Source organism: Notolabrus celidotus, chromosome 18 (genome assembly GCF_009762535.1).
Source record: "Notolabrus celidotus isolate fNotCel1 chromosome 18, fNotCel1.pri, whole genome shotgun sequence".
NCBI classification, from domain to species: domain Eukaryota; kingdom Metazoa; phylum Chordata; class Actinopteri; order Labriformes; family Labridae; genus Notolabrus; species Notolabrus celidotus.
The window spans coordinates 28,984,219-29,002,552 of NC_048289.1; the positions used below are offsets into that span (position 1 = coordinate 28,984,219).

At 42.4% G+C, this 18,334-nt stretch overlaps 1 protein-coding gene across 1 annotated transcript; it reads right to left on the reverse strand.

Annotated features, from left to right (window-relative positions):
- Positions 1-273: 273 nt before the first annotated feature.
- pdk2a (pyruvate dehydrogenase kinase 2a) lies at positions 274-13,700 on the reverse strand. The gene is made up of 11 exons (XM_034708823.1): positions 13,476-13,700; positions 12,064-12,205; positions 11,498-11,569; positions 11,211-11,395; positions 8,977-9,066; positions 8,763-8,840; positions 6,761-6,837; positions 6,581-6,679; positions 3,495-3,605; positions 3,075-3,188; positions 274-2,947 (listed from the first exon to the last, which is right to left on the reverse strand). Exons 1-11 carry the CDS (start codon positions 13,591-13,593, stop codon positions 2,804-2,806), a joined length of 1,230 nt encoding a protein of 409 aa, XP_034564714.1. The 5' UTR covers positions 13,594-13,700; the 3' UTR covers positions 274-2,803.
- Between the last annotated feature and the right edge of the window lie 4,634 nt (positions 13,701-18,334).

Genomic DNA, 18,334 nt, shown 5'->3' on the forward strand with positions numbered 1-18,334 from the left:
CGTGACTTGTCTGCTTCCTCGTCATGGCTGCTCTCAGAGCCAAGGAGCAGCTTTTTTAGAAGCGTGATCCGAGTTGGCGTAAAGGGGACACCAACGGGGAGAACGCTTTTACAGGTTGAAATTCTTCTTTGGGGAAATATACAGTCAGGTTTTCTCTGCGTGTGCTGAACTTGATCTCATCATGAGGTCTCAAACTGATCCAGGGACGCTCTGATTACCGTCATCGGTCATCCGTCCTTCACAAACCGTCCAAGATTGAATGACGCAGGAGAATCATTTTGTACTGAACTTGTTCTTTATTTTCTGGATCATATTTACAGTATGTACAATCATTTCAGTCACTATAAAGCTATAAAAATAACCTCTCACACTCTGATTAAGGTAACTTTAATACAAAAGAAAACTGTGTTTAACACATATGGACCCCGGGCCTTTTTCCTCCTCCTATGGCACAGTGTAATAAAAAAAAGCTGAGACTGGCCTTCGCCTTATTGGATCACAGACTGTTAGAGGGCTTCAACATGACATGCACTGCCTTCTGGGGTTTTAATAACACCAGCTTCCACTGAACTCAGCTAAAAGCGTGAAACCTTCAAAGAAGCGTGGAAACAGAGAGAGAGAGAAATTGGGCCCTGTACGACGTTCGTTCTTTTGTCTTTGATGCGTATGAACGCAGAGAAAAGAGCAGAATACATCCAGCCTGGTCCAGAAATCAGATTCTAAGATAACACTGTATCTTATCTGTTGCTGCAAATACTGATTGCATTCTTTGAAAGGCTGAAACATCAAAAGCTCCATGCAGAAAGCACAAAAAACTTCAAGCAGCAGTACATTTGTTCCACTCTACACACCGGTCTATATTACAGTACTTAAAGGTGCAACATGAGGATTAGGATTAAATAGTTCAAGTATTTCAATGAAATGAGCCTTTGGGTGAAGTTGCTACTGTAAGGTTTGGGTGACCGTTCCTACAGATACTTAAATCTGGTCCTCTTCTTAGCGTTCAACAACAGGGGCCCTCCCGTTTGACTGAAAACCTCCGTATGGAGCTCCTAACACTTGGCTTCCACCAGATCTGTGTCCAGCCTGTCTCCGATCCGCTGTGGTGCTCTCTTGTCTGTCAACACCCAGAACGCAGCAAGGAGCAGGACCGCCGGACAGCTGGAGTCATGTGACCAAGGTTTTCCCACTGTAATCACTGAATCAAGGATTCTCCTCCTCCTCTCCTCATCAATGTTTTTTTTTTTTATAAGTTATATTTTTGGCTTTTTTGCCTGTATTCCATAGGACAGCTGAAGAGAGACAGGAAATATGGGGATTAGAGAGCGGGGGAAGACATGCAGGAAATGGTCGACCGATCGGGAATCGAACCGGCAACCCCTGCGACGAGGACTGTAGCCTCTGTATGTGGGGCGCTTAGACCACTAGGCCACCAGTGCCCCATCTATGTTGTTTTTATGGTCCTCTGAAAACCTCTGACCTCTTGACTCCAGGACTGCCTCCGCTGAAATTGACACTTTGTTGTCATAGTCCAGTTAAAAATGAGTGTTTTATTCTGAAAATTAACCGGATGCTTCTATTTTATTTTGGCGCCTGACTTCCTGTCCTGCTCCATCTGCTCTGTTGAGATTGATGCGTCATGCTCCGGCATCCAGCAATAAGTAGAAGTCTTGTGTATCTGATCCTGGGGGCTCCGACCTGCTGGACAACGGAGCGGATCCAGTGGAAGTTAACATCTTGACTAGAATAGAAACAGATCTGGTGCTGTGACTGATCGGAGCAGACCGGGACACGGGTCTGGTGGAATTTTGCCCATCATACATCTGCTCTGATCACCTCTGATGATTCCTATGACACGAGTATTCAGACGCTCCTCTGCTGCGCTCAGACCAAAAGCTGAACAAACGGTCCGCTTCACATTGTGCGTAGAGTTGTGTTATTTGCTTTGCTTGATAAACACAGAACACAAATATTAGTTTTCCCACACTCCTCAGTGAACCAACAGCTGTCCTTACATGTGCACAGCTCTGCTAAATTCAACACCTTGCAGCTACGTGGAGCAGAGTCGGGGTCAGAGTGAGGATTTCCATGCAGCTGCACTGACTGAGTGGGAGCGGCTCTGTTACAAGCAGGTCTCATTTAGACTGGATGTTTGTTTCCTGTAGTGTAACAAACTCAAAATACAACAGGTTTGACTTTGGTTCAACTTGAACAAATGTCCAGAAAGGATGCAGAAATAAATAACTCTTCAGGGTTTTGTTTTTGTCAGGTTTGTCCATGAGAAGATTTGAAATGCTTCTTTTTTAAAGAGGTTTTGGCGACCTCACACACTGCTGAGGTTTAAATAACCTGCAGGATCTATGTTCAAACATCGACTTTCTTTTGGTCTGAACACACCTCCTCTTCTGTATCTGCCCACTCTTATTCCTACCTCTCATTTAGACACAACACATGCTCTGTGTTTCCTCTTCCCTCGACTTTCTCACGACTCCAGTCTGCATGTCGGCACACACAAACCCCCTGCTGACGCAACATTTCACTGTCCCCTGGGTGACTGTAACACATGTTCTCTGTTAGTAGCTGCTTCCTATTTTCTTATGATGAACCCAAAAGTACGACAAGGAGTGAAAATAACATGCTACTACTAAATCCAGGCCTGACATATGACGGGACATGTCGTCCTCTGTCGCCTGGAGATGACCGTCTACGCAGGAAAAATGTTCATCGCCCACGCCGGACGTGACGTGGGAGTTTAAAGTCAGATTATTCTGAAGGCGTCACAGTACGTCCGCATGTTCGAGTCTCACTTAGCCACCTTGAAGTTGCTCAGATCCAGAGGCTCTTTGCTGGGAATGCACCAGTCGTCGGCCTCCTGGCTCACTTTGTAGTTCTTCAGGGTGGTTTTGTTGTACACCGGCAGCCTCTCGATGGAGTCCGTGGACAGCGCCTGGTGGAACAAGACAAGATGTAGTCGTGAAAATCCTGTCACACCTGCAGTCCAGTCTACCCTCTGTGATGTGCTGCAGACTCGGCTTTGTGTTGCATGCGTCATGTGATCACTGTCTCTGGCTCACCTTCAAGTAGATGACGGCGTCTGTGCCGTGGCCCTCCATGGAGTAGAGCTGCAGGTCCCCCTGGAAGTACTTGGCGTAGAGTCGAGAGATGGGCAGCCCGTAGCCGAAGCCAGCCTGCACAGAAGCGGAGAGGATCAAGGGTTTAAGAAGGCTTTGAGAAATCATCCTCAGAACAAATGAGTCTTTTGTCAAGTTACTCTTTTTGTATTATAAGTCACTCTCTGTGTTTGATGACAATAACATGCAGGGATTTCAATCTTTAAATAGAAACCACGTAGTTAAGGCATCAAAATGAGCATTGCAGGGTTTGTAGAAACCAAATGAGCATATGGTGCAATTAATAGCGCCATTACAGCTGCTGTGTGGGAGTCGAATCAAATAAATTAAATCTTGGCACCATGAAATAGTTTCGATACGTACCAGGGGAGGTCGTGAGTGCTCTCCAATCTGAGGAGCGGGAGCGGTGGAGTACATGTAGCTGAAGAGGTTCTCAATCCTCCGGAAGGGGACGCCGCCTCCTTTGTCGCTCACCTGCAGACGGCAGCAGAAACAGAGACAGACGCTGAGTCATGTGAGGGCCTTGAATTGTGCTGAGTAAGGGCCTGCCTGTCATCCACACTTGGCCTTGAGGGAGGAGATGCAGCCGTGATAAAATGGCATGTGATTAAAGTCTGATCCAGGTAGGAGATAATTAAAGATGATGTAAGCTTTTTCTGATACTTCATAGATGCATTTAAGAGTGTAAACAGCCTCTGAAATAAAGGGCCCTAGTCTGAATCTTACTCTAAATAAAATGCATTATGAACTTATTCCAGTGCACATCTCTTCAGCTTATTTCTGTGCCCTAAATCTCCAACTACAACCCCAAAAGTGCTCTCATTACCTCCAGAGGTCTTCCTATTTTCAGGGTAAGTCATGAGCTGTACCAAAAAAATGAACATCTTAGCAAAAAAAGTAGCTTAATTACTCCTCCAGCAGACCCAAACACTCATTAATCCTCATTTGGAGACCTGCTTGTGTCCATTTGATGAATTAAAACCCGATATTCACTCTGCATTCAGCTCTGTTTAAACCCTGCTCCACTGGGGGAACCAACTAGCTTTGTAGCAGCTAATTATCCACCGTGTTCACCAGCTAGTCACTAAATACATCTGTGTCAGAGCTGATTTAGATGGTGCTTTAAAGTTGCTTTAATGCTGTTAAAACTAATGTAGCAGTAGTTTGTATATAAAGTAGCTGCCCTCTATCACTCCAACACGGTCTCAGCAGATGTGTGTCTAACATGATTCTGGTCCTGCTGGAGGTTTCTGCCTGTTAAAGGAAGTTTGTCCTTGCCACTGTAACTTGTTAAATGCTGCAAAGTGCTCTGCTCATGGTGGATTAAGATGAGATCAGACTGAGTCCTGTGTGTAAGATGGGACTGGATCTGATCAGGTCTTGATGTTGGGTCTTTGTTGATAATAGAACATAGAGTACGGTCTAGACCTGCTCTGTTTGGAAAGAGTCTAAAGATAACAATTGTTGGGATTTGGTGCTTTATAAATAAAGATTGATTGATTGAATTGTAGATGTAGGCCCTCCATAACCTCGCTCCTCCATACCTCTCTGAACATCTCCACATCAACACACCCAACCGCACTCTTAGGTCTTCATCTTCCATTCACTTCACTACACCACCCGCCCGTTTAACCACCATGGGGTCCAGAGCCTTCAGCCGGTCTGCCCCCCACCTCTGGAACTCCCTTCCCCCAGACATCCGTAACATCAACTCTCTTTCCATTTTTAAATCACATCTCAAGACACATCTTATTAAAGGTGACATATCACGCTTTTTTCATCAATATATATTGGTCTAAGAGGTCCCCAAAACATGTCTTTAAAGTTTATGCTCAAAAAAACACTTTGAAATCAGATTTTGGTCTGCCTGAAAAACCCTCTTCTTCAGTCCTCCTCAGAACACTCTGTTTTCTCTCTGACCACGCCCCCTCAGGAAGTGGATGTGCCTCGGCTCTCCAGCAGGTTGATCTAATGTTTACATGTTGGCTGAATATACACGGCTGCTCAGAGATCACGTTACTTCAACCCTCTGAATCTGATCCAGAATCTGATCCTGATGGAGAGGCGCCTGTAGCAGGACCTTTCTGAAGGATTGGTCACAGATTTAGTGTTTCTTGTTGTTTTATTTGTCAGTATGTAGACGTATGTCTTGGTACACAGCTACAGCTACGACATGTAGCTATGTAGCTATGCTAACTAGCGCTAGCATTTATCCATGATAAATAAAAATCATCCACTAGATCTTCAAATCTGCAGACGTGGGGAGTAAAACCGACCTTTGTGTTTATTAAGACAGCCTACAACTAGCATGCCTCCCTCCTAAGCTCCTTGTTAGCACACACGTGTGCAGGTAATGAAAAACGGAGGAGGGGTTGAGTTGTATTTTATACAGTCTATTGGCTGAACAAGCTCCGAGCTCTGACTCCGTGACAGACCGGATATTGTTGTTACGTAACAAAAACACAGAAGTCTGAAACGACTCGTTTCACACACATTTACAGAAAGGTGGAGAAATCAGAACAGGGGCAGAATGGATTCTTTTCATTCTCGGGGGGTTTGTAGACAGGGACACATATTTCAGGTAGAGAACCATTAAAAAGTCCATTTTGCATGATATGTCACCTTTAAATAAAATGCATTATTACTATTATTATTATTTTTATGTAGCGTGACGTCACAGGACACATGCGGTTTGACAGCAGATTAGATCAAGCTTCATTGATTTTCAGGTTTTGGAAAAATGTGCAGCCAGGTCCTTCATGGAACCAGGTTTTGATCCCCGTCCCTTCTTGTGACACCTTTCAGACGTCATCAGATGTTGGGATGTTGATTAAAAGGAGCTTTAAGATCTAATTTTTGAATTCAGAGACAGTCTCAGGAGCTTGTTGTGGTAACATAAGAGCCCTAAGACCAGGTTTATGAGGGGACAGAGTCCATGTTTTTAATCTCATCAGAGTTATGTAGCTCTGTTTGCCACTCAGCACTCTAGTGAACGTGTTACTTAACCAGTTTATCAGATTTAGGCACAAAAACAACCCAAAAGGAATGTGTAGCTGTTAGCTTCAAAAGCCAAGCCGCTCCACAGTGTGGGTAAGGCTGTGTCATGAACTTCTGTAACACTAAACTGATTCGAACTGCTGCAACAACAACAGAGTGCTGGATTCATTCAGCACAATGAGTGTATCATCGCAGGCTTCATTAAACTTGTCTAACCGGTCCAGAGCTTACAAATGTAAAACACACACACACGTATTTCCACACACTCCTACGACACAAGCTCTATTATCCTGCAGAGTCAATATGAGAGTTAAGGGAGGAACCACCTGGAGACAACGCACTAAACTGACACTCAAACAAACCGCAGAGACCGGAGGAACACCAAGTCCTACAACCGCCAAATTCACCTTAACTATGTTTTCATTTCAAGAGTAAAGAATGTTTCCACCCACCTTGATCGACAGGTCCTCGCCTCCAAGAGATAGCAAGACCTGCACAGGAGGAAGGGTGTTGTTGTCGTCGTGTGTCTCTATTGTTGCTCTCATGGCGTTCTGAAAGAAGAAGATCATTGAATGAAACCCATCATTTAACAGATTTATATCACTATGATGAGTAATCAGAGAGTATCTTACCTTAAAGAGCTCGAACAGCATGTGATAGAGGTGAGAGGGCACGTACACGATGCTGACTGGAAGGCTCTTCTTATTGCCTGCAAAGGAAGAAGGAAGGATAGTTTGTTACATGCAGCCTCTTCATTTAAAACATCCTCACACACTTTTTGAGTCTGAGCGTGGTTATGATCCAAGAAGATTTATTGTGTCCTCCTCACAGCATGCAATATGAGTGATCATCAGCGACACACTCAGCTAGTCTACACTGTCTCCTACTGGAGTGTCATAGCTAGCCGCTAACGCCAGAACTCGATGCAAAGCGCTGTTTTTTTTTTTTGTTTTGTCGATTTTCTGCATTTTCTGGAGAGGACAGCCGAAGAGAGACAGGAGACATGAGGAGCAGAGAGTGAGGGAGGACATGCAGCAAGTGGTCAAAGGCCGGGAGTCGAACCAGCGACCGCTGGGTCATGCAGTGTTTTGACCAAGCGGCAACCTCTGGTCTAAAAATATGAGTCCAATGCAGAAGTGTTAAAAACTGCAGTTCCTTGAGTGTCCACTTGAGGCTGGCTGGAAGTACCAGAAACCACATACACACCCATTCAAAGAAGACGATCTTTACAGCAGAAATAAACATGTTTACAGCCTGGTTCAAAAAAATTGTTAAGTCTAAATAGCTAATTTCTCGATTGGCACACACTGTACGGGGGGGTGAATTTTTTCATAACGCGACTGTTCTGAAGATATTAAGATTACAAGTCTTCCATAATGAGAGGCACAGCTGACTTGATTGACAGGCGGGAACCGTAGACTCCGTGACGTCACCCATCTGTTCCTGAGCGCTGTTTTGAAGCCAATCGTTGAAGGTAGCCATATTGGAAATGCTGAACTCAACCAGGCATGGTGTGACGTAAAGAGGCGGGGTTTGAGCCTCCTAGCTAACAGCTATGTGTTCCTGCCTGTCAGTCAAGTCAGTCATGCCCTTATTTGGGCCAAACTCGTAATCTTAATATCTTCTGAACCGTCCCGTTAGAAAAAAATCCCCCCCACCCACAGTATGTGCTGATAGAGAAATTAGCTACTCAGACCTAAACAGTTTTTTGAACCAGGCTGTAAACATGTTTATTTCTCCTGTAAAGATCGTCTTCTTTGAATGGGTGTGTATGTGGTTTCCTGTGTTTCTGCAGCCAGCCTCAAGTGGATGCCAGATGAATTGCAGTTTCACACACTTCCGCATGGGCTTCATATTTTGAGACAGGAGGCTGCCGTTTGGTGGGAACACTGTAGCTGTTGGCTGGGAGGCTCAAAGCCTGCCTCTTTTTTTTTTTACCTCACACTAGTTCAGCATTTCCAATATGGCTCCTGATGTCGTTTGGATTCAAAACAGCGCTTCAGAAACAGATGGGTAACGTCACGGATACTACGTCCATTTATTATACAGTCTATGGCGTAGACGAAGACAAGGAGCAGTGGATTCATGAAGTTCACAGAAGGATTACCTCCTTGTTTCATGGCTCAAACCGAAGATATTAAAGTGGCAGCTGGCTGGAGGGAGCTGCAGAGTTGCTGTGAGTGTCTGAATCTGTAAGAAGACGTCATACAGCTGATTGTTTGATCCAACCTTAAAATATCTCAGCTGCCTTTACCCTCTCCTGAACTCGTGTGCATGTCTTCTGTCATTGTCTAACATTCCCTCTCCGCTCTGGTTTTGCTGTCTCAGACTTCGGAGAGCGAAGACTTAGTGTGTCAATATTGTCTGACGCAACCAGCCGAGCTCATTGAGCCACTTCTTCTGCTTCAGAGCGATAATTATAGACCTCTCAGCTCCACCTGGCTCCACTCTCACCTCCATACAAACACTCAAACTGTACACACACACACACACACACACACACACACACACACACACTCTGTCCCTGCCTCTGTTTGAAAAGCAATTATTCTTTAATCCTCTCCAGCTAACGGTGTTGACTCTTGGCCTTTAGGGTGTTTGAATTAAGAGAAGTTTGAATCAATGTAAGCTTACTGCTCATCTCCTTCAGGACCAGGTCCGGGGAGCGGAGGTAGTACTGGTCACACAGCATCTTGGCACTGTGGAAGGCATCTGGACGAATGAAGAGGGGATGAAATGTTAGAAATGATGATTATAACACAAAAACCAGCAACAAAGACACATTATTTGGTATAAATTTGGCCAATATTAGAATACCAAAGTGTAAAAAGCTCCTGAACATGCTTACCTTGGACTACATCTCCAACGTGACAGTGAGGGTCGATGCTCCCGATGGTGTTCGGGTGAACCGGGTTTGTGGTGCCATCAAAAATAAGAGCTGCAGAAACAAAACATGTCCAATTAGAACAAATAAAAAAGCCAAACTTATGAAAACTAAGAGAATGAATCATGTTTTTTAAGGTGAAATGTCTCTCTGTATTTCCAGGATTCCCCGCCGTCGTACATTTGAGAATCTCAGGTATGCCAGGTATGCCACACATTGGCTACGTCTAATCTATAAATGTCTTCTTGGCTTGGTCCCAAAGTATTTATGTGTGTATCTTCAAAGATCAAAAAGCCACTATGCCGTTCAGTGTTGCTGCTCCTACTGCTTGGAATAAACACCAGAAGGACTTGAATCTGTCTGATCTGATCTCACTGGACGCCTTTGGGTCCATCTTAAATAAAAGACAGACCCCAGAACAGTGCCTGTGTTTTTAAATGCTGTTCTGTAATCACAAATTGCACTTTATTTGAAAATTAGTTGCACTTTTAAGTTTTTGATTCCTTCTACATACTGTCTGTATGTATATGTCTGTACTCATACTCAGCAATCTGTTGCTTAGCACCGCTTGAGTGGCTGCTTGTTGCATCAGCTCTCTCTCTTCGTTGTTCTATTTTTATATCTGTTTAGTTCTCTTTGTATTTGGAGCCTGTCAGGACTTTTAAAGACTACTTAGCCATGGACACCAAACTGGCTACGTTTGCAGTGTTTGTTTTTTTTGCTATTTTTGTCCCTGTGTGTGTCCAAAGATCCTGCGTGTAACCATGGTTGCATTGTTTACATACGAGATCAGCTGTTAGCAGCCTGTAGCATGTTGATGCTAGATGATGCTAAACGATGCTAGGCCCGATGTTCCCTGTGAGCTGAGGAGAAGGAGGCAAGGACGACGTGCTGGTACTGAGGTGCAAGCTAGAAGGGACGGCGTCGACCTGTCCTTCCACCCACCGTTATGGGGACTGTGGGATGAGGTGGACGAGCTAACCCAGCACCAGAGTAGCATCATGCTAACAGAGCTAACACCGGACATGAACGCCACATTGGAAGGATTTCACCTGCTGTGGGCGGACAGGATACAGGAGAGCAAGACTGAACTAACTGGGGAAGAAGGCCAGCTCAGACCTGGACCCTGAAATTATTCTTGTTGAAATTCTTGTTCTGTACACCTTCTTGTTTGCTGCTGTAACTCCATGAATTGCCCAGTTGTGGGACGAATAAAGGAGTATCTTATCTTATCTTATCTTACATATGCTCCATGCTGTTGAGTTGTGCTATTTATTTTGACGTGTGCTGCTGACCTCTTGGGCAGGTCGCCCTCGTAAATGAGGTCTTGATCTCAATGGGTTCTCATGTAGTTAAATAAAGGTTAAATACAAAAAAAGAATAATAAATGCTGGGGAAGGCATGTCTGGATGTTCACTCTGATCTTGAACTAGTTTGTAAGCCAAGGTCAAATCTCTCTCTCTCAATGTATTTAAGGTAACAGAGCGGTGACAGCTGTGGAGCTTTCTATGAACAGCTGTGGTTGTTTCATGTTACAGAGAGCTGCTGACTAATTTAACATGGACACTACTGTCACTTTATTTCATTATGGAGCCAAAAGTACAAAGTTTACAGCCTGCAGTTAAATCCTCTAACCTCAGAGATGAAACTCTCCTCCTTTTTAAAGATACGGACAATGTCATCCGTCCATTTGTTGATCATTCGGCAGTAAAGAGGCTTCTGGTAGCTGGTTTTGCACAGACTGCACTAGACACCGCTCAAACAGTCATAATCCGGAGAGAGAATCTGCTCTCCATTGCTCCTCCTCGTCTCATAACGACATTTCAATGCAAAATCTGAACACCTACATCAGACGAGAGCTGAAGCGGCCCCATAGGTGACGTCTGAAAGGAGTAAACCAGCAGAGAGGGAGTGATAAAACTCACATTAGCTTCTGTCTGCATCCGTTTTTTATTTCCCAATAACTCTGAAACAAATGCTGCATAATGAAACAGACTCATGATGTGCAGCCTGTCGTGACTCCAGCTGCTAAACACCCCACATTAAACATCACTGATGTGACGATGGAGTCAGTGAGGGGACATGTTTTGACTTATCGTTCCCTCTGGGTGTGGAGAAAGTGACACCGCGAGCTAAACAACACAAAGCAGGAGGAGGAGACACTGAAGTGAAACGTGACGTGGTGGAGTGGGACTCACTGTGCTGGTTGATGAGCATGCGGATAGAGATCCGGCTCATGTAGAAGCGGTCCAGAAAGTACTGGATGTTCTGGTTTGTTACTGGATCCTGGGAAAAGGCCTCTTTGTATTCGATGATACCCTGCGCCATGGTCGGCACCACGTCATTGTGCCTGTTTCTGATCGTGACTAAGGTGTCAACAAACCTGCAGAGGACGGGGACACAGGAATACAGCTGTTATATCTCAAAGAAAGGGAACAGGAGTGAAGATATACAGATATCAAGTAGAGGAAAAACAAGAACTCACTCTCCCAGGACTTTGTGGTCATCTGGATTCCTGTCTAGGAATTCCAAGATCTCCATTAAACTCTGTATGTACCTGAAAAAAACATGAATACACTCATTTAAACACATGAAAATGCAACGTAAGAAGTTAAGTAGGCATTGAGGTGAAAGTTCATGGTTAAAAAAAGCTGCGTCTTAAAACTGGTGCCAGTAATTCATGCCATTCCCCAACAAAGAGGGAGAACAGCAGCCCCTCTAATAAACAGGGTCATGTGACTTGTGCCGAGAAACTGGGGTAAAGTTCAGCGCTGAGAGTCTGTGTCTGCTCAGAGCCAGTTGGAAGGAGTACGACTTGGTCAAAGGGTGCTTATGCGGTTTAGAGCGTGACGCTATCACAGAGGGGAACTCAAACCGTCCTACTGATGGGAAATAAACAAGCCCACAGCTGTGACTGAGAACGTCTAAGAACTCATGAGACGCTATTTGAGTGTTTTATAAATTAGAGCAGATGATAAAAGATATTTTTCTTGAATCAAAAGCAACATTTGAGAAGTTGAGCAACAACAGTCGTGTCCTGGTTTGACTTACCAGCTCTGCACCATCTGCACAGACGAGGTTGTGAGGAGTCTGTTAGGCAAAAGGTTAATTTCCTTCATGATGTTTGAGAGTCTGACAGGAAGCTCCTGCCTCAAGAAGACAAAGGAGGTCTTCTCACAGGCGTTTATGGAACCTGGATGAGGGAAGCAAAACTCTTATTGAGAACTGGAATCATTCGTGCATTAGTTATTTGTCAGTTTAAGTAACGACGCTAGTTTTTCTGTGTCCAAATGGGAATATTTTCAGCTATTTTGCCTTTTTTGCACTGAATTGAACTTTCAGAAGTTGAATTTTTACACATTAGATTTGAGGCAAGTGATGTTCGTCTTGTATCAGAAAACAAAGAAGTAGATAAGTAAATGAAGGAGAAAATACCCCAACTATAATGATAAATGTTAATAGTTTAAAATATTTAAAATAATTTAAAATAAATAAATAGAAGAAAAATGTAGTAGTTTAAATAAAATAAAATAAGGTAAAAGGGGCTAATATTTAAAACAATTTAAAATATATAAATAGAAGAAAAATATAGTAGTTTAAATAAAATAAAATAAAAAGGGTTAATATTTAAAATAATTTAAAATAAATGAATAGAAGAAAAATATAGTAGTTGAAATAAAATAAAATAAAAAGGGTTAATATTTGAAATAATTTAAAATAAATAAGTAGAAGCAAAAAATAGTAGTGGAAATACAATAAACAAATAAATAAATAAATAGGTTAATATTTAAAAAATAAATAAGTACAAAAGGTTAAAAAAATAACATAAAAATAATAAAAATAAATTATAATATATATAATATAATACATTCATACTTTGGATTGTTGTCTGGCTTTCTAAATGGTATTTACCCTACTTTTAACACACCACAGACTTGATAAACCCTCCTTTTCAGTAGGAAATCTTAATTTTCTTACAAAACAGTTGAACAAAATGATCAAACACACATAGAATGCACAGAATAATCTCCCTAAACTTTGAGAATTAAGCATTTTAGTACTTTTAAATGAATATTTGCACTGTTATCTTCATTTTACTCTCCAGATAATGGCTGTATCATCCTTTAATGCTAACATTTAGGATCAATATGATGATTTTTATCTGCACATTATGCACAACATGTGATTATAAAGCTCTTTGAATGCTTATAAGATACAATATTAGCAGTGATGTGTCCACAGGGCCCAGACAGTGCAGCCCCCAGGTTGCTATTACTGATATGATGCAATCCTCTGCACTGTGTACACTATGCTGCAGCAGGCAAACCCTCCACACAGCAGCTGCACAGGACTGCATGGCTTATTTCACTAATATGCATTCATATAATAACAGTTTAAGTCAGTAAAGGTGCAGAAAGCATGAACAATCATTTCCCATTTCTGTGCTGGAGATCAATACTCACCGAAATCCAGAAACTGCTTCATGGAGAGAGGTGAAGGAGAGAATTTAGAGAAGTGCTCGATGTGTTTGGGGACGCTGGCCAAGGCGGCGTTCTTCATTATAAACCGGACGAACTTCATGACTGCTGTGGGTCCTGATCGGGTCCTGATCGAGACCGGATCCTCTGAAGCTAGGCTACTCCTCCAAACGGTCCCACTGTGTTATCATGAAGGCAACGAGAGGCGACCGAGGACATGTAGAAGGCTCCAGCCAATGAGAGGACAGGATTCTTATTTACGTTCCAGACGGACCAATAGGAGAGGCCGGTGGGCGGGACTTATGAAGTTGGTGATGAATCAACTATCTGTGATTACGTAAGAAGGCAGGCTGATCAGTCAGGCAAAAACAACCCTCTACATAAACATGAATGGATTGGATGGAGGTCGACATGTTATTGTCATGATGTGTGGTGGAAAAATATATTCATTATTTTTCTGTCTTCAAAGTTAATTTAATTTTACATGTTCTGCACTTATTAAAAGTATTTAATTCATTTTTTAAATCAAATTAATGAATTAATGAATTAAACTTACTTTTTTTTTTTATTCACTTTTTTATTGTTTTCAATCAAGTGAAAAATTCAGGAAGAAATAAAACAATACAGAAAACAAATACATTTTACATACAAAGTAGTAATAAGGCCAATGACAAGAGAAAGACATACCGATACCAAACAAACAAACAGTAATAAAAAAACAAAAATAAATAAATAAATAAAATAAAATAAACAAACAAGCTAATTTCTCACTGGGAAAACACCGAGCTCAGTGCATCACAACCACTCACACATTCTCATCACACCTCTCAATACTATAATACTTTTATTTACATATTTCTTTAAAGAAAAACAAAGAGAAAAGGAAAGAAAGTATTGTTTGTCTCTGTTTTTGTTTTGTTTTACCCATTTTTTTATTCCTGTTATCTTGAGATAATGAAGCTTGTTTTCCCCATGACAAAAGTAGGCCTACAAACTGGTCACCATTATAGGCCAGGGCCATGCCACTGTCAACGCTAATGATGGCTGAAGCCTATTTCTGTGTTTGTTTTATACTTTTGCAACTCTGGATTCATAATATTATATATATATATTCACATATTTTTTAATTTTATTATTTAACTATTATTTCTTTAATGTAAAAACTACCTCTGCTACTCACCACTGCACTATTATCATATTATTTTAGTCTGTACATATTAGTCAAGCCTATTTGTTGTTCTTTGTATTTATAGCTGATGTTATTGTTATTATTATTATATTTTATTTGTATTATATTTGTATTTTTATTTGTATGCCTTATTCTTATGCCTTGTACAAAGAGAGCCCAGTTTACCAAAGTCAAATTCCTTATGTGTTCAAGCATACCTGGCTAATAAAGCTGATTCTGATTCTGATAAATTAAGATTATCCATCACAAAATATCAAAATGAATCAGTCAAGATCTCAAGAACACAACATGATAAAAGGAGTAAACAAAATGTATGTCCGCACACGATCAACATGAATATTCACTTAAAGTGTAGACTTTTGTTTGACAAATTGAATCATATATTCATCCTTTTTTTTAAACCTACTGCTTGTATGTCAGTATACCACCTGACCAAATTAGATCTCAATCATCTGCCCTGTTTATTTACCTCCAGTCTGTGATTCAATTTGCATAACTCAGGGCAGAAACTCGTGCTCCCTTGCGGTCAACAATTAGCACTAATCTGCTTCTATGACATTCTCCAGTCTGCTTGTCTTTCAACTAGATTTTGGAACCTGGCTTCAGGGATTAGTTCTCATTTAGAGCATTAGAGAGGTCCAGGTGATGCGGTCTGGCAGGGGCAGTGCCAGTGCATATCTAGGACTCCTGTCTTTTCTGGACCCTTAGATCTGGCTTCAGGTTATTTCATTTAGTTTAATGGAATTGGGATCAGGACGCAATGCAGGAAAATCAAACCTTTAATTTATGGGGCCGGCTTTGCAAAACTGGAATCACGTTCTCTGGGAGAAAAATTGCATATTGCAGCTTTAAAATTAAGCTTAATTTGAGTTTAAGAGACTTATCAAAACCAGAAAAAACGCCCCCTCAAAAGAAGATACATATAACAAGTGTGTCTCCCTTTGACCTTGTGGTGCATCTGACACACTTGAGACCACCAGAAGCAGAAGGATGGAAAATTAGAGTTTGTCCAGTGGGTTCAGAGCACAATCAACAATGTCATTACTGGGAGAATTGGGTGTGCTACAGACTCTTGTCTCTGCTTTTCCTCTGTTCCCTTGTCCAATCTGTTTTTGTGTGTGGGTTTGGTGGGAGGTGTGAGTTTGCATGGTTCCCAATTGATAACCCCAGTGGTGTGCTTGCTGTTGCTTCCCATCTATCCTCATTTATCTCCATGCTTTGGTGTTGGGGGGGATCTCGGGGGCCATATGGTGGGTTATGTAATGGGTTTCTGCACTTAGAGCTTCTCCTTTCCTTTAGTTTGTCTATAAAACTATGCATTAACTTCTCTATATTTACACCTGTGTTGTTACTCTGTTATGCAAATGCACATCAGAAGCTGTTCTGTTTTCAGTCAATCGAACAGCTGCTCCTGCTCAAATAAAGAACCTGCACTAAAAGCCGTTCTGCAGACGGATCTCAGGTTAACGTTTATCCACTAAAGAGGTGATGGCTTATTAGGAGTCATTAAAGGTAAGAGGTTGGCTTTAAAGGAGGTGAGCAGTCTGCTCCTTGTTTACCTCTGGACGGTTCACCCTCTGTGAATGATTCTCTGGCAGCTCGCCACCCTCTGGTTTTGAATAGAAATGCCTTTGTCAGGGAACACAGCGTGCTACTCAAATCTCCCATTACATAAGCGGCGGGGTGTGTCAGACAGTACAGTAGGGATTGTCCTTATAAAGCCTGCTCGGGCCTGCCGATCCATCAAAACAAAGTTAAAAACATGTGTGTGGAAGCTGAAGGCGATATTACAGCAGGTTGTCACAAATCTGAATAACAAAATGTCACAGCTCACAGCAGATACATCTCTGATCCCTGCCAGACAGCATCAAAACAAATCTGAGTGATATTGTTTCTGCTTAAATGTCACTGTCAGGCTTTTTAGTCCTTGTTGTACGATGTTTGCTTCGACTGTGCTGTGACTGGATTTAATCTTCCTCCAGCTCAAGGTGCTTTTAAGAACGGCGAAGTATCAGAGCCTATTATATTCAAACAAGTTTTTTTTTGTGCAACACATTAACTCTGCCTGTCACGGATAAATAAACAAATCCATTAGGAAGGAGAGTAAACAAGCCTTAAAGAGCTGCAGCTGAGAGAGAGGAACATACCTGTGTGTCACAGAGAGTCCAGAGATATTTGGTGTAGCTGTATTCACACGTGCACAAAACTCTTCAAAACACCCTGAACCATAAAGGTGTTTTTTGACCGCAGGAACTTTACCCTGGAACTACATGCGTTTCGACTGGAGGAACCAGGGTCTAAATGTAGTTAAGGGTTAGTTGATCTCTCCCATAAAAAGCCCCTGCTAAGGGGGTAGTACGTTTCAAAGGTCCCGGGACTTTCAGTGGGCGGGGCCTGCAATGCTGAACGTGTCTGATTGGTAGATTGACCGCAGTGTTTTTATTCTGCCTCTTCTTCTTCTTCTTCTTCTTCTTCTTCTTCTTAAACCCTTTGGCTCTTGGGGGAGCATAGGTCATTTATGAACTTCTTCCAGCTGGTTCGGCGTTGAGCGATCTTCTCTGCTTCCTTCCAAGATGTTCCTTTCTCCTTGAGTTCTGCCTCGACAGACCTTATCCAGCTGTTTTTTATTCTGCCTGCCGTCCACAATAACATCACACACATCTGTGATTCACTTGATTTCTCTTTCTTTCATTAGTTTTTATTTGTTCTATCTTTTTTGTATGTGTGTGTACTTTGGTCCAGCCGGGACTTCCACGGTGGAAACGCAGACAACAATGGGGGTACAGGAACCTTTTAGTTCTAGGGAAAGTAGTTCTGGGTGCTAAAAGACCCCGGAACTCTTGGTCGAAATGCACCTATAGACTGTATCATGGATACAAGCTTCAATGACGCCCCACAGAGCTTTGACCTTCAGGATGTGTTTCCAACCATACCATGCATAAATATCTGCAGTACTTCAAGGTATCAGCTGTCAGTTTCACCTTCATATTTCGCCTCCGGTCTTGAAATATGAAGCCTAAGCTGAAGTGCTGAAAACTGCAGTTCCTTGAGTGTCCACTAGAGGCTGGCTGCAGAAACACAGGAAACCACATACACACCCATTCAAAGAAGACGATCTTTACAGCAGAAATAAACATGTTTACAGCCTGGTTCAAAAAACAGTTTGAGTCTGAGGAGTTAATTCCTCTTTCAGCACACACTGTATGGAGTGAGTTTTTTTTTTATAGTTTGGTATTTTCAAACATATTTAACTAACGAGCTTTGCCCAAATAAGGGCATGACAGGCAGGCACCCTGTAGCTGTTAGCAAAGAAGTCTAAAGGTGCACTGACACACTGGGATCCTAGCTCACCCCCTTCCCCCCAACCCCTTCATCACTTACTTTAACTCTGCCTGTCCCATTAAAGTTACTAACCATAGACCTTTCTGGAGTCCCTGAGCTCGTCCTCCTGCTGTGGACGTTCTGGACTCCAGCTGATACGGACGTGCTGGACCTCAGTGGCAACAGCTTCTACTACTCGTCTCATCACTATCACCTCTCTCTCTTACTCCCCTCTATCTGTCCTTCCAGACCCAACTCAGTCGAGGCATGATGGCTGTCTAACATGAGTCTGGTCCTGCTGGAGGTTTCTGCCTGTTAAAAGGAAGTTTTTCCT

Coding starts and splice junctions, on each gene's coding strand:
- pdk2a (XM_034708823.1), bottom strand. CDS start 13,593: ATGAAGTTCGTCCGGTTTATAATGAAGAACGCCGCCTTGGCCAGCGTC. Junction 11,570..12,063: donor GTGCAGATGGTGCAGAGCTG/GTAAGTCAAACC, acceptor TGTTTTTTTCAG/GTACATACAGAGTTTAATGG. Junction 9,067..11,210: donor CATGCTCATCAACCAGCACA/GTGAGTCCCACT, acceptor TTGTTTCTGCAG/CTCTTATTTTTGATGGCACC.